Source organism: Canis lupus, chromosome 2 (assembly GCF_011100685.1).
Source record: "Canis lupus familiaris isolate Mischka breed German Shepherd chromosome 2, alternate assembly UU_Cfam_GSD_1.0, whole genome shotgun sequence".
Classification (NCBI taxonomy): Eukaryota; Metazoa; Chordata; class Mammalia; order Carnivora; family Canidae; genus Canis; species Canis lupus.
In genome coordinates, this window is record NC_049223.1 from 59,568,544 (window position 1) to 59,581,625 (window position 13,082).

The 13,082-nt window shown below is 49.5% G+C and overlaps 1 protein-coding gene across 1 annotated transcript in view; it reads left to right on the plus strand.

Annotated features, from left to right (window-relative positions):
- CES1 (carboxylesterase 1) overlaps positions 1-12,541 on the plus strand; it is a 29,245-nt gene extending 16,704 nt beyond the window's left edge. The window contains 7 exon segments of the mRNA NM_001003085.1: positions 1,232-1,270; positions 4,836-4,976; positions 6,184-6,264; positions 6,539-6,686; positions 10,752-10,883; positions 11,871-11,943; positions 12,180-12,541. Of these exon segments, the coding sequence (NP_001003085.1) occupies positions 1,232-1,270; positions 4,836-4,976; positions 6,184-6,264; positions 6,539-6,686; positions 10,752-10,883; positions 11,871-11,943; positions 12,180-12,363 (798 nt within the window). The 3' untranslated portion in view covers positions 12,364-12,541.
- Positions 12,542-13,082: the final 541 nt, after the last annotated feature.

A 13,082-nucleotide genomic window follows, 5' to 3' on the forward strand; every position in this document is an offset into this window, starting at 1 on the left:
GATATCCTTGTGAGATTTTTCTGAGATCCTGTAGAGTGTTTCCATGATTATCCACTCTCCCAAAACACACACAAACACATAGGCACACAGACACACACACACACACACACACACACACACACACACACACCTCTGACTGGTAAGGCATTCTTTGGATGCACTGATCACCTTATTTGAGCCTGAGAAACCAAGATGCAAGCTGCAAGGCTACATTGGAATCAGATCAGACAGTAGAGTCTAGTGCCAGAGGCCTGGCCCAGGGGTCCAGGAGTCTCCCCAGGAGAGAGGGGTATTCCCGAGGTCACATTCACACCCTTCCCCCAAGAGGGAATAGTGAGCTGACAAGCTCACTGAAATTCACCTCACTCTGTGCTTCTCTTCATTGCATATTTGCTGAGATTACACTGATTGTAATGTTACCCTGTAGCTAATAGGTCTGCCAGCATACAGCACTGAGTGACCAATAAGTAAGCTTGTGTAAGTCAGGACTTTCTGATGCAGGATGAGGAAATTCATCTCAAAGTACCTTGAGTGGAAAAAGAATAGTGTTATAACAAAATCTTCAGGTAACTAACTGAAAACTATAGTTCAGGAGTACATGGCTTCAGGCATGGCTGGATCCAGATGCACATATGACATTATTAAGAATATATCTGCTCTATCCTTCAGCTTTTTTTTTTATTCTCTCTCAGTATTGGCTTCACTGTCAGGCAAGTTTGTTCCCTGGGGAGGCTAAAGACAGCGATAGCATCTAGACTTATACTGTATCTGTTTAGACACCATTCACAATAATTCCAGCAAAAGTTTTGGGGTAAAGTCTGTTGGACTGACATGGGTACGTGCCCATACCTGAACTAATTTCTGTGATCAGGGAGATGGGGCACCCCCGGTCATTTATAGATGCCTGGATTTGTGGGGCAAGAGTGGCGAAGAGGGAGGCGCCCCAAAGGATGACTGGGGTAGTGTTGCCAGGGGAACATGAGGGGGAAATGGGTGGAGGGCAGGGCAGGCAGGAACAGCAGACAGATGGCCTCTCCAGCAGTCCCCTCCCCCAACCCACACCTACACCTGTACCTCTACCCGGGGGAGCCAGTATCCTGCCCACTTCCTCTCTGCCCAGCCAGGCTGGCACCGGGAGGGAGAACATGACACCTTTGGCGCACTGTTCACAAAGATCGGCTTTTGTCCCTGGAAGCCTTCTCATGCACACCCTCTGTCTTTGTCTTCACAGAAATTTTTCACTCTTGATTTATTTGGAGACCCCAGAGAGGTAAGGCTTTTTGGTTTCTTGATTACAGGTTTTAAGTCTTGATGTATGATTTATGCTCCAGTTAAATATGAATGAAAAGAATCCTCCCCCGTGGCTCATGGTGACTCCTTGTGTCTACATTGCCAAGGCCCAGAGAGGGCCAGCGACTTGCCTGGATAACACAGCAGGTGGACCAGATGCTGGACTGGAGCAGATTCCCCTGACTCCCGGTCCAGTGCTCCCAGTTATCAACTCTGTGTCCCCTGGGCCCAGCCTGCCCCCTACTCCTTGTTTACATTTCCCACTCCCAAAAATGCCCCTCGGGAAAGGACTGGGCTAGAAACTTCCACTCTGGGGTGGTAGAGGTAGCTGGGCGACGAGTTTCTTCAGGGGTCTTCCTTGAGGAGCTAGGTCTTTCCCAGGAGCCTGCAGAGCCGATTAGCTGTGCCAGCCACGCTGTTGGCAGGGCCCTCCAGAAGGGACCGAGAACCTCAGACCTGAGAACACCGCCTTCCCCGCCACCCCCGGAACTCCGGGAGCCTCCCCACCACCTTCTTCCTCCCCTCCTGCCTTCCAGCACCTCCACAGGTTCTGAGCCGTTATCTCGCCGCGGCTGCCAGTCCTGAGCTCCCGGCTCTCCTGGGCCCACGGGCACCTCCCTTAGGACGTGTTGTCAGGATTCCCTGAGATTCATTCAGCGAGATTTTATTAGAATTCCCTGTGGGGGGGCCCAGATCCAGGAGCTGGGGAAATAGCAGTAAAACAGGCAAAACCAATCTAATCCCCTGCCCCTCGGAGTGAAAGGAGGGCTCAGTAACAAGGTTTGCCGTGTTGGGCGACGGTCCCCCTACGGAGGATGGGAAGGTGAGGAACTGCGGTGGTTCGGGTGGGCACGCGGGGGGCAGGGGATGGCCCCAGCTAGGGGACCCTGGGGCCGAGTTCTGGCAGTGGGGCGGGAGGCAACTGTCAGGAACCCCGGAGGAAGAGTGTTCCCGGCAGAGGGCCCAGCAGCTCCCAGGGTCCTGGGCCAGGAGGCCGGGGTGGCGGGCGGGGAGGAAGCCGGGGGAGAACAGCCAAAGAGGAAAGAGAGCTGAGGGTGCTTCCTTTCAAGGACTCGGATTTTGATTTCAAGTGAGATGGGAAGTCTTTTTTTTTATATAAATTTATTTTTTATTGGTGTTCAATTTGCCAACATAGAGCATAACCCCCAGTGCTCATCCCGTCAAGTGCCCCCCTCGGTGCCCGTCACCCAGGCACCCCCACCCCCCGCCCTCCTCCCTTTCTACCAGAACATGAGAGACTCCTAACTCTGGGAAACGAACTAGGGGTGGTGGAGATGGGGTCTTGAGAGGGTTTTGAGCAGGGGAGTGCGTTGACTGTGAGTTTACCAAAGGGCTTTGTGGTTGCCGCGGGAGCTGAAGCCCGGGCTGGGCCGGAACCAGGAGCCGGGCTGGGAGGCCCATCGCAGAGGGGGTGGAAAAACGGGGCCAGAATCCAGATAATTTTAAAGTTGTGGCTGACAGGATTTGCTAATGGACAGAATGTGGGGCAGAAGAGACAAAGGGGGGTGAGCATGCCCCTGGGGTTTGGACTTCAGCCTGGCGGCGCCCAAGGTCCACACGGGGCAGCCCCTCGCAAGCACCGTGGAAGGCAGCGATGGTGCCGGTCAGCCTGATCGGATCGGGGCCCCCGCTGCCTCTCTCCTGGACTCCAACCGTCTTCCACCTCTACTTTTCCTCTGCACCCTTGCCCCACGATGCTGCCCTGCCGGGCTGACCCTTGGAAACACAGGTCAGGGCATATCACCTCCTTAAAAGACTGACCTTCCTTACATAACAAATGCCCTCCCTCCTACAGGATTATTCCTCCAGAACATATCGGTGTGGTGCTATGTGCCAGGCATTGTGCAGAGCATGTGCTGCACCGCCTAACCCTCCTAGGCCAGGCCCACACTGGCTGTGGCTTTGCACCCCTGTTCTGCTGAGTCACAATCGCTTGGCAGAGCTTCTCCTGTGGCTGCCAGGAATGGCCTGTCATTCAGTGGCCCTTGCAGAGCAAGTGTCCGGAGCCACAGGTCTCAAAGCCTGGGATTCGTCCCATTCCACCTGTCCTTATCTGGTGGCGGGGAATAAGGCACATGGTGTGTGGAACTGGAAACATGGCTCATGGAGCTGGTGCCTATGGGAGGGCTGCATAGCACTGCCAATGAGTAACATCTAAGGGGTACTGAGCTACCTCTGGGTGCCGGGTGGTGTGCTGAGCGTCCTGTGAGTCCTGGCACTTAATCCCCATAACAACTCATCTTACAGATGACAAAGCTAAAGCTCAAACAGGTGAAATTGTCCTGAATGACCAGCTAGTAGGTGGCAGAGCCAGGATTCAAGTCCAGACAGTCTAGCTCCCAAACTGATGCTCTTAATAGCTATCGTAGCCAAGTACGCAATCTAACTATAACCAGCTTCCTGAGTGCTGTCATGAGAGTCTGGTGCCATCGAATCCAGGCCCATGTGAGTAATTTTCAGCAAAGGTAGCACCTAAAATGAAGGTGTTTTTCAGTGCAATGTGAGCCCATCCTTGATGCTTTTAGTCCTGCCTTTCGTCTCTAATAGGAAGTCAGGTCTCTGCGTAAGCACCTTGAGTGATGGGGAGCTCACTACCTCCTTGAAGCACTGTTTATCTGTAGCAGCTTAGGTTCAAAGATTTTATTTGTTTATTTATTTTAGAGATAGAAAGAGAGGGAGAGAGCACGGGGATGTGGGGGGAGGAGCAGAGGAAGAAGGACAAGCAGACTCCATACTGAGTGTGGAGCCCAAGGATTGAGTCTTGCATTGGGTTTTCCACAGGGAACCTGCTTCTCCCTCTGCCTGTGTCTCTGCCTCTCTCTCTCTCTCTGTGTCTCTTATGAATAAATAAATAAAATCTTAAAAAAATAGGTATACACATATTTTATATATTTTATGTATTTCTATTAAACTTACATAAAATGTATATGTTTATAAATTTCAATACTAAAATATATACACATATATGTTTTATATATCTGTAAATTTAATCTATTTATATTTAATAAATTTAATGTATATATGCATATAAATATGTGAAAATATGTACATATGTATACATATATTTCGTTTTTCTTTTTGGAGAGAGAGAAAGAGCATGAGCGAGAGGGGGTTGGTGGGGAGGGGCAGAGGGAGAGAGAGAGAGAGCATCTTAAGCAGATTCCGTGCCTAGTGTGGAGCCCAACTCGGGGCTTGATGTCATGACCCTGAGATCATGACCTAAACCGAAATTAAGAGTCAGATGCTTAACCCGCTGAGCCCCCCAGGAGCCCCTATGTATGTATATTTCAATTTGAATGAGTTTTGTCCCCATCATCTTACCACTGCCAGTTCTGGAGTCCACGTTCTGCCCTCTGGGTCACATGCACTTGGGCCCTTTGTTAAGGAGCCTGGGTTCTATTGCCACCAGCCATGGCCATGTAAGTCTGGGCTGCTGGCTTCCTGCTCAGACAGGTTGGGAGGGAGATGTGGGTTTGGCCTCGGGAGGGGAAGCGCAGACAGACACCTGACGCCCTCCTCCCCAGAGCTATCCTTTCCTGCCTACGGTGGTTGATGGAGTGCTGCTGCCAAAGATGCCCCAAGAGATTCTGGCTGAAAAGAAATTCAACTCTGTTCCCTACATCATCGGAATCAACAAGCAGGAGTTTGGCTGGCTTCTTCCAATGGTGAGAATGTGGGGGCCCCTTAGGCTCTCCTCCCTCACCTATCACGTCACCCCCATCTCTGCTTTCAGGGTCTTATTCACTTCTACTTCTGCATCAGGGAGAAGACACCAGTGTGAACTGAACTCAAATCCCTACAACAAAGACTGGAGCCCTAGTCAAAGGCCTGGACAGTGCTGAGGGGAAGGCAGTACGGGGTGTGACGGGGTGGGGAGCTTGTCCACGTGGCTAGGCCACTTCGGTTTGTTAAATGGCATTTATCTAGAAACAAATTTTTGTCTCTAAGACAGGAGACAGTGGTGCAGGTTGCAGCAAGGTGCCCACCAGTCAGGGCTCTCCACGCCCACAGAGACTAGGAGAGAGAGGGGACTTACCGGCTGAATGACTGCATTTCAAAAGGGGGCTCTCAAGTCCTGGAGGAAACAGTTTTGGCTGGTAGATTTACATCTCAAAGGGCAGCGAAGGATTTGTAATTGCAAGCTTTCTAAAGTAACTGCTCTAAGATGGGGCTGGGGACCTATCAACCTATTACCAGGTTTTGGCCAGAATCAGCAGTAAATTCCCCTGGTGGCCAGGAGCTTTCTCAGGCAAGCATTTTAAGGGACTCTGGGACATCTTCTCCATCCATCCTAGGGACAAAACCTTAAGCTGCTGGCAACCAAGCTAGAGTTTGGTCAAGTCCTGTAATGTGGAGGTTTGGATGGAGCATTATGTGCAGAGTCTTGCCATTCTCACTTCACAGTATTTCAGAGGTCATTGATGGACCAAAGCCATATGGGATCTGGGACTTCCTTGGTCATATAAGACAGTCAGGTGGGGGTATTTGTAAGGTCTGTGTTCTTTGCCCCAGAGCTCTCTGCTTCAACACTAGCCAGGCTTAAACCTTTCCTGTATGTCTCCATGTCCAGGGTGGGGATTCTTGCCTAGAGATAGACACACACACACACACACACACACACACACACACACACACAGTGCAAAGGCCTGGGACAGCTTCTCTTCACATTGACTTTATTCTTTTTGCACTGCTTGAGTTTCTGGATGTAATAATCCCATTTATTTCATTGATTTTACCCAATTTGTCGAGGACTCATGCCGTCAAAGTCATAACAAAGTGACTGTTAGCCTGCATTGGTCTGATTGGTTGGTAAGTTTGCTTCTTTCTGCTACTTCTTGATGATTGACAATTGTGTCACTGTTGTCCTAACAGATGATGGGTTACCCACTCTCTGAAGACAAGCTGGACCAGAAGACGGCCTCGTCACTCTTGTGGAAGTCCTACCCCATTGCTGTAAGAGTCTAGGGAACCACAGCAACTACCTGAGACCCAAAGAAGGCCAGAGACTTGCCCCAAACAACTGAGCAATTAATTGGCAGAGCGAAGCCCAAGGATGGAGGGCTCTGGTCCAATTTTTCTGTCTTTTCCACCTCACCACCCAGGGTGTGGGTGGTGGCATAGGGCTGAAGAGATTCCCTCATTCGTGCAAGCCATTCTTTGGCTTTAGAAGCAGCATCATTCACGGGGGCAGGGGGCGAGGGTCACTTTTACTTCTGCTCCATTTCAGAACATCCCTGAGGAACTGACTCCACTGGCTAGTGAGAAGTATTTAGGAGGAACAGATGACCCTGTCAAAAAGAAAGCCCTGTTCTTGGACATGTTAGGAGATGTGGTGTTTGGTGTCCCATCCGTGACTGTAGCCCGTCACCACAGAGGTGAGTCTCAGAGGTTGGACAGGAGAGGGACACCGACCTCACCAGCTTCTCCTGTCTGTCCTGCCCACTTCTCAGCATAGACACATATGTGGAAACCACAAAAGGTCAGGCCTCCAGGGCCAGATCCATATGGTCTGGGGTGGGCACTCTGTCTTACTTTGGGTCTACCAGAAGCCAACTCTGAGAAGAGCATTTGAATGCAAGCAGCTCGTTTGGGAGATGACCCCGGAACACACCAGTAGAGAAATGGAGAAGTGGCACAGAGAGGAGAAGGGAGCCAACCAGAGCTGCCTAGGAAGCTGGTATCCTCTGTGGACACCTGCAGCTGTCACATCTCCAGTCATGTCTCGGGATTATTCCATGTGAGGGGCAAGGGAACTGGGGTATTTAGCCTCCCACTCCCAGGAGTCATGGGTTGAAGCCTGTTCCCAAGGGCTGTTAAGCTCTGACTTGCTGCACACATGGGCAGAATGGCCAGTTAGTGGCCAAAGACCTCAGGCAGGGAGCTACGAACAGCAGAGGTAGAAGTCAGGCTGGCGTGCCCAGATGCTGGATATGTGATGAGGGAAGGACCCAGAGCATCCACCACTGGGGCTCCTCCCCGAGGTTCCTGTGGTCTGTGGGGCCAGTGGGCAAGTCTTAGAAGACATGTCTTGGAAGGTTTCCAAGATCAGAGCCAGGGGCAAGCTTGTTTGTTAACTAGTGGAGCTGGGGGTAGACTGAAACCAAGCATAGAATTAGGCTTGTCCAAAACCAAAAAGACAAAAAACTTGAGCAGTGGGAGGTGTGGTGGCAGGTGTTCTCAAGAGTATCCATGTCTACAGCTGGCTTCTGGCATCCTGGTATGTGGTGGGTCTACCACAGGACCGTCCCACATTGATCCAAGGCTGTGTATGTGGAGTGAGGTCAGGGATGGATTAGCTCATCTAGAGGATAAGGATGCATCCTTTTCTGGGTATCTTTTTGAGGTCCTAATGGGACCCTTCCTTCACCTAGTCTGCAAGCCAGGAAATGGTTCTTGGTACAGACCCCTCTCTCTCTAAAACCCTTGGAAGGGTTTTCAGGACTTTCTATGCATGACAAAAAGCAGCTAGAGCTGACCTACTCTGTCCCCAAGCATCAGTAGAGTGAGGTACTGGTGCTGCTTCCTCCTCCCAAGGTCCTGATGAAACACTTCAGCCAGGGGCCAGCCACCTGGGGTCAAATCTGCTCTTTCATAAACTTGGTCTCTTGCCTCTGGATACCTGTCTGATTTATGGTATCTTATTCTATGTCACTTGCTGGTCCCAGCCATGCTGGACTTGTGTTGTTTCATCTGGTATCCGAATCTTTTGCCAGGACTACACAGATTTCATCAATGTTATTCTTTCGTTTTATATTTGTCTCACTCTCTTTTTGATAAGAAAGGATTTTTCTGAATATAAAATTAATATCCTACCCTGGAATATTATATGGAAACATGTGAAGAAAAAATCAGATACTACTCTGAATTCTTCACCTATAAACATCTGCTATAAGTTTTTGACATACTTCTTTGAATAATCTTTCCATGTCTTATATATAACTTAGAAATTAATTTTAAATCATGTGTTTGTTCATAAAACACTATTTTGTAAGCCTTTGTCCTGTATCAATGAAAAGTCTTCAAAAAACATCCACTATTTCACAGAATGATGCATCAAAATTTAGTATTCCTGTCCTATTGGATATTTAGTCTCGTTGCTCGTATTTTAATGCGAGAAAAAACATGATGCTCAGCCTTATGTGCATAAATTTTTAACCAGGTCTCTAAAAATTTTCTTAGGATTCGTTATTAGAGGTGAAATTCCCAGGGGGAGCCGTAAGAGCATTTCAAAATCCTTGACACATGTTGTGAAATTGCTTTCTAGTGTATGAGTGGGATTTCTTAATTCTCTCACTTGGAAGCTCAGATTTTAAAATGAAGATAATGCTACTTATTTCATAAGCTTTTTCTTGAAAAAAAGAAAAAAGACCATCCCCATGTTTTCAATGGCATGCTTCGTTTATTAACTCTGTCCTCTCTGCTTCTACCATATTCCTGTTATCCTAATCTGTGCCCTACGTTCCTTTGGAAACTTGTGTTGTGCTTGTAGGAATTTGATATACCTCTATGGTTTTAGGTAAACAGTAAAAAAAAGGAAAATCTTTTGTGTGGCATGCTGCCCAAAGTTCTCTCCTTCATGAAAAGTTTTCCCTCTGCGATTGAGGAGCTCCTACCTAAAACTTCTGAGTCATGGAGGCTAAGTTACAGCCCCTTCTCTCAGAGGGTTCTGCTTGGCCTTGAGGCAGCTGTTAACAGGTGGCTTGCAGACCCACAGAAATGTTGCTTCTTCCAGACATCTCTTACTAAATCAAGGGCGCATTGACAGGGGTGAGGGAGGTGATTCAATAAATTATTCTGCATCCTCATGAGGGGATGCCATATATTGTTCAGTCATTTTTGGACAGATATTTAATGATATGGAGAAATGACTGTAGTATATTTCAAAATGACATATATATATATAACATAATCCCATTGTTCTATGCATAGAAGGGATATATGCTAATATATTAACAGAGGTGCCCTAGAGTGGTGGGATCATAAGTGATTTTTTAAAGATTTTATTTATTTATTCATGAGAGACACAGAGAGAGGCAGAGAGACATAGGCAGACAGAGAAGCAGGCTCCCTTCAGGGGGCCCAATGTGGGACTCGATCCCAGGACCCCAGGATCACGCCCTGGGCCAAAGGCAGACGTTCAACCGCTGAGCCACCCTGACGTCCCTAAGTGATCTTTTTGTTCACCCTTTTTTTTCTGCACTCTAAGTTTGTTACTGTACTCAAGGGGGGTAGAAAGCAGTACAATTTCTCCTTCAGCCTGACTGGGGGCCTGACTTTTCCCCCATCAGACTCACTCCCCTGTGGATTTTAGGGTCCATGTAAAGCGCTGAGCTCCCGGGGCTGGTGGCCCCCAACTTAGCCTCGAAGGAGCGGGTGGACAGCTCTGGATGAAGCCATCTGTAGGAAAACTGCCACCTTTTGGGGGCTTGGAGAGGGGGTTCTGAGAGCGGGGGCTGGGGAGCAAGAGAAAGCCACCTTTATCCTCCCTCAGAGAACCCTTCTTTCTGCTGCCACCACCCAGGGCCCAACAGGAAGCAAGACACGAGGCAATGGAGAAATAGAAAATGCTGAGTTTTACCAGATACAAGGTTTCTGAGGTTTCCCCAGATACAAGAGCCCGATTGTGCCCCTTTCCCTATGTCTGTATTTAAATATCAGAGCTGTCAGACCAGCAACTCAGGTTTACTTCACTCTTGCCTAGAAATTGGATGAGAAAAACACGGAAACTGTCCAAACTGAGCAGAACAGAAGGTTCCCATTGGGGCTGCAGAATCAAACCCAGCCTGTTTCCAGTGAAATGCAGCAGAGTAAACAGTGTGTATATAGCTGTTGTGTGTGAACACATCGGTAGGCAACAGTGTCTGTGTGTATTGACCCAATGCCCCTACAATGATAGCCATTTTTTAAAAAGATTTTATTTATTTATTCATGAGAGACGCAAAGAGAGAGGCAGAGACACAGCAGAGGGAGAAGCAGGCTCCCCGCAGGGAGGCCGATGCGGGATTCGATCCCAGAACCCCAGGATCACACCCTGATCCGAAGCCACTGGCCACCCAGGTGCCCCAGTGATAATCATTTTGAATGGATTTACACTCCTCACCCCCACTGATTTCAATATTTCATTCATTCTACCTTCATTCATTAATTCACTCAATACCTGGCTCAAAGCCATTTTCACCTTCACCAATTGTGCATCTTGGAGCCAATCACGGACCTTTCCCAGAGCTCTATTTCTCTGCTATGCTGGTAGCCAGGGGTTTCCTGCAGGGTCACACCAGTGCACAGTCGGCTCTGACAGGGGGCAGCCACTATTAATGTTGCTGTTGTTGCATACCCAGGACCCGGGTGTGGCTTCCTGTCCCCGGGTGCTGAGAGGACAGACCTGGTGCCATCCAGGTGTGCGTCTTGTGAAATGAACTATGTGTGAACTGTCTTCCCAGATGCCGGAGCCCCCACCTACATGTATGAGTTCCAGTATCATCCAAGCTTCTCATCGGACATGAAACCCCAGACCGTGGTTGGGGACCACGGGGATGAGCTCTTCTCAGTCTTCGGGGCCCCATTTTTAAAAGGTGATGGCCATTTGGTGACTACACACTTGGAGTTAGAAGGTCCAGGTCCAGGTCTCTGTTTGGTGGGCTCGGGCAAGTTCCCCTTTCTCTCTAGATCTTACCCAGCTACACCAGAGTAGAGCTGAACTACAAAGATTTCCAATCTTTCTCTGGCTCAGACATGCATGATAGAGAAGGTAGAGCCATGTGCCCCCATTCGTCCTGTCTCTAAGAATTCAGGCCCGGATATGGATAAGACACATGGCAGGTCACCCACAGTGCCCTGTTCAAGGGCTGGAATGCCACCGCCCCCACTCACAAGAGCGTATCTGAATGTGAGCAAGAGGAAGGTTAGAATTGGTGTTGACTTTGAATCAGGGCTGAATTGCATGTGTGTGTCTGTCTATCCAGCCATCCACCTAACCTAAAACTCATGTTTCTAAACTCAATATATTTAATAATAGAATACTTTTAAAGAAGACCTTTAACAACTGTCTCCAGTGTCTTAACTAGCAGCAGTTACAGATGACTAGTGTGTGACCCGCCTCAGGGCTGTTTGCGACATACCAGTGCCTTGGCATTAACCGCTCGGGTGACTGACTCCGTAGGGCCGTTGCACGTTGGCCAGTTTTCAGATTCTGTGAAAATGTGGGTAGGTTAAGGAGATTGAGGAAAGGCCCAGAAGGGGGTAATCCTGAGGTGGGGTTGCTGTGGTGGACACTGGGGGTGGTGCTGGGACCTCAGTAGGTGAAGGGAGTGTGGGATGTGCAGGCACAGATGACAAAGGTGGCCAGCTTAGGGACTGACTGTGGCCCTCTCCTGAGTCTTCCCTCAGTAACTCCCAGGCTTGAAGTGCACACAGCTTACCTAGATCTTCCTGAAATGTGGGTTTTTGATGCAGTCCATCTGTAGTAAGGGCTCAGAGTCTGAATTTCCAACAAGCTGTCCAGTGCAGCTGACCATAAACTATGCTTTGAGTTGCAAAGGCTTTTTTCTCCCTCCTGACAGGGGGTGCCTCAGAAGAGGAGATAAGACTCAGCAAGATGATGATGAAACTATGGGCCAACTTCGCTCGGAGCGGGTGAGCCTGGTGGCAAAGATGGAACAGGGGTGGGGAGGGCTGGGCGTGTTGGCCCTGTGACCTGACAATGAGAGTTCTCTGACAGCAGACAGGCTGCCTAGGATTTGGTGAGCTCCTGGCCTCTGGAGGTGGACGAGCCTCCTGGTGGAAATGAAACCAAGGGGTCCTGCAAATCTCGGTGTGTTGTTGGGACGCCACAGTAGCTTTGGGTAATCCTCACTTGATTCTGTTCCCAGGAACCCCAATGGGGAAGGGCTGCCCTCTTGGCCCGCCTACGACCAGAAGGAAGGGTACCTGCAGATTGGAATCCCCACTCAGCCAGCCCAGAAGCTGAAAAGCAAGGAAATGGCTTTCTGGACTGAGCTCCTGGCCAAGCGGGCAGCAGAAAAGCTGAGTCCCACAGAGCACGTCGAGCTGTGAATGGGCGGCTGCCTGGCCTCGGGGCCTGGGGAGCCAGACAGGGCTATTCTACAGAGGGTGTCTATGAGCCAAAGAGGGATCTTACTGTGGAGGTTGGGATGGTCTGGTGGAGGAGGGAAGAGGTCTGGGAGAGGGAATTGTGGCTTCAATTTGGGGAATAAATGTTCTTTTGGATCAAGTCAGTGTGTGTCTTGGGCTCAGAGAAAGAAGGATGAATAGGGTGGGTGCCATTGTCTGGAGGGTGCCTCTGATGGGGTCTGGCTCCACCCTGAGACCTGCCAGGGGTTGCTCTGCAGCTGCTCCATGTCTCTGGGCCCTCAATATCTTCCAACAACAGAACGTGGGGTGGCCAGAGTGCAGTGTCCCTCTCCTCCATGTGGAGCTACCTGAAGAGATGGAGGTGGCACAGTCTATGTACACCCTTGCAGTGTCAAAGAGGGGAGGTGCCATGGTGACCCTCTGGCACTGTTAAGTGGCCCTTACTGACACTCCCATGGGCCCTTAATTTTTCTTCAACATACGCAGCATCCTCCCGGACCCCTCCCTAAGGCTGTCTCTTCTAGCAACTTGGCTGGGCCCCGTCTGTAGCCTAGACCACTTCAGGATTTCTCATTAGCCCATCTGGGCTGGCTGCCCATTAGAATTACCTAAGCAGTATTTTTTATTTTTATTTTTTTAAATATTTTATTTATTCATGAGAGACACAGAGAGAGAGAGAG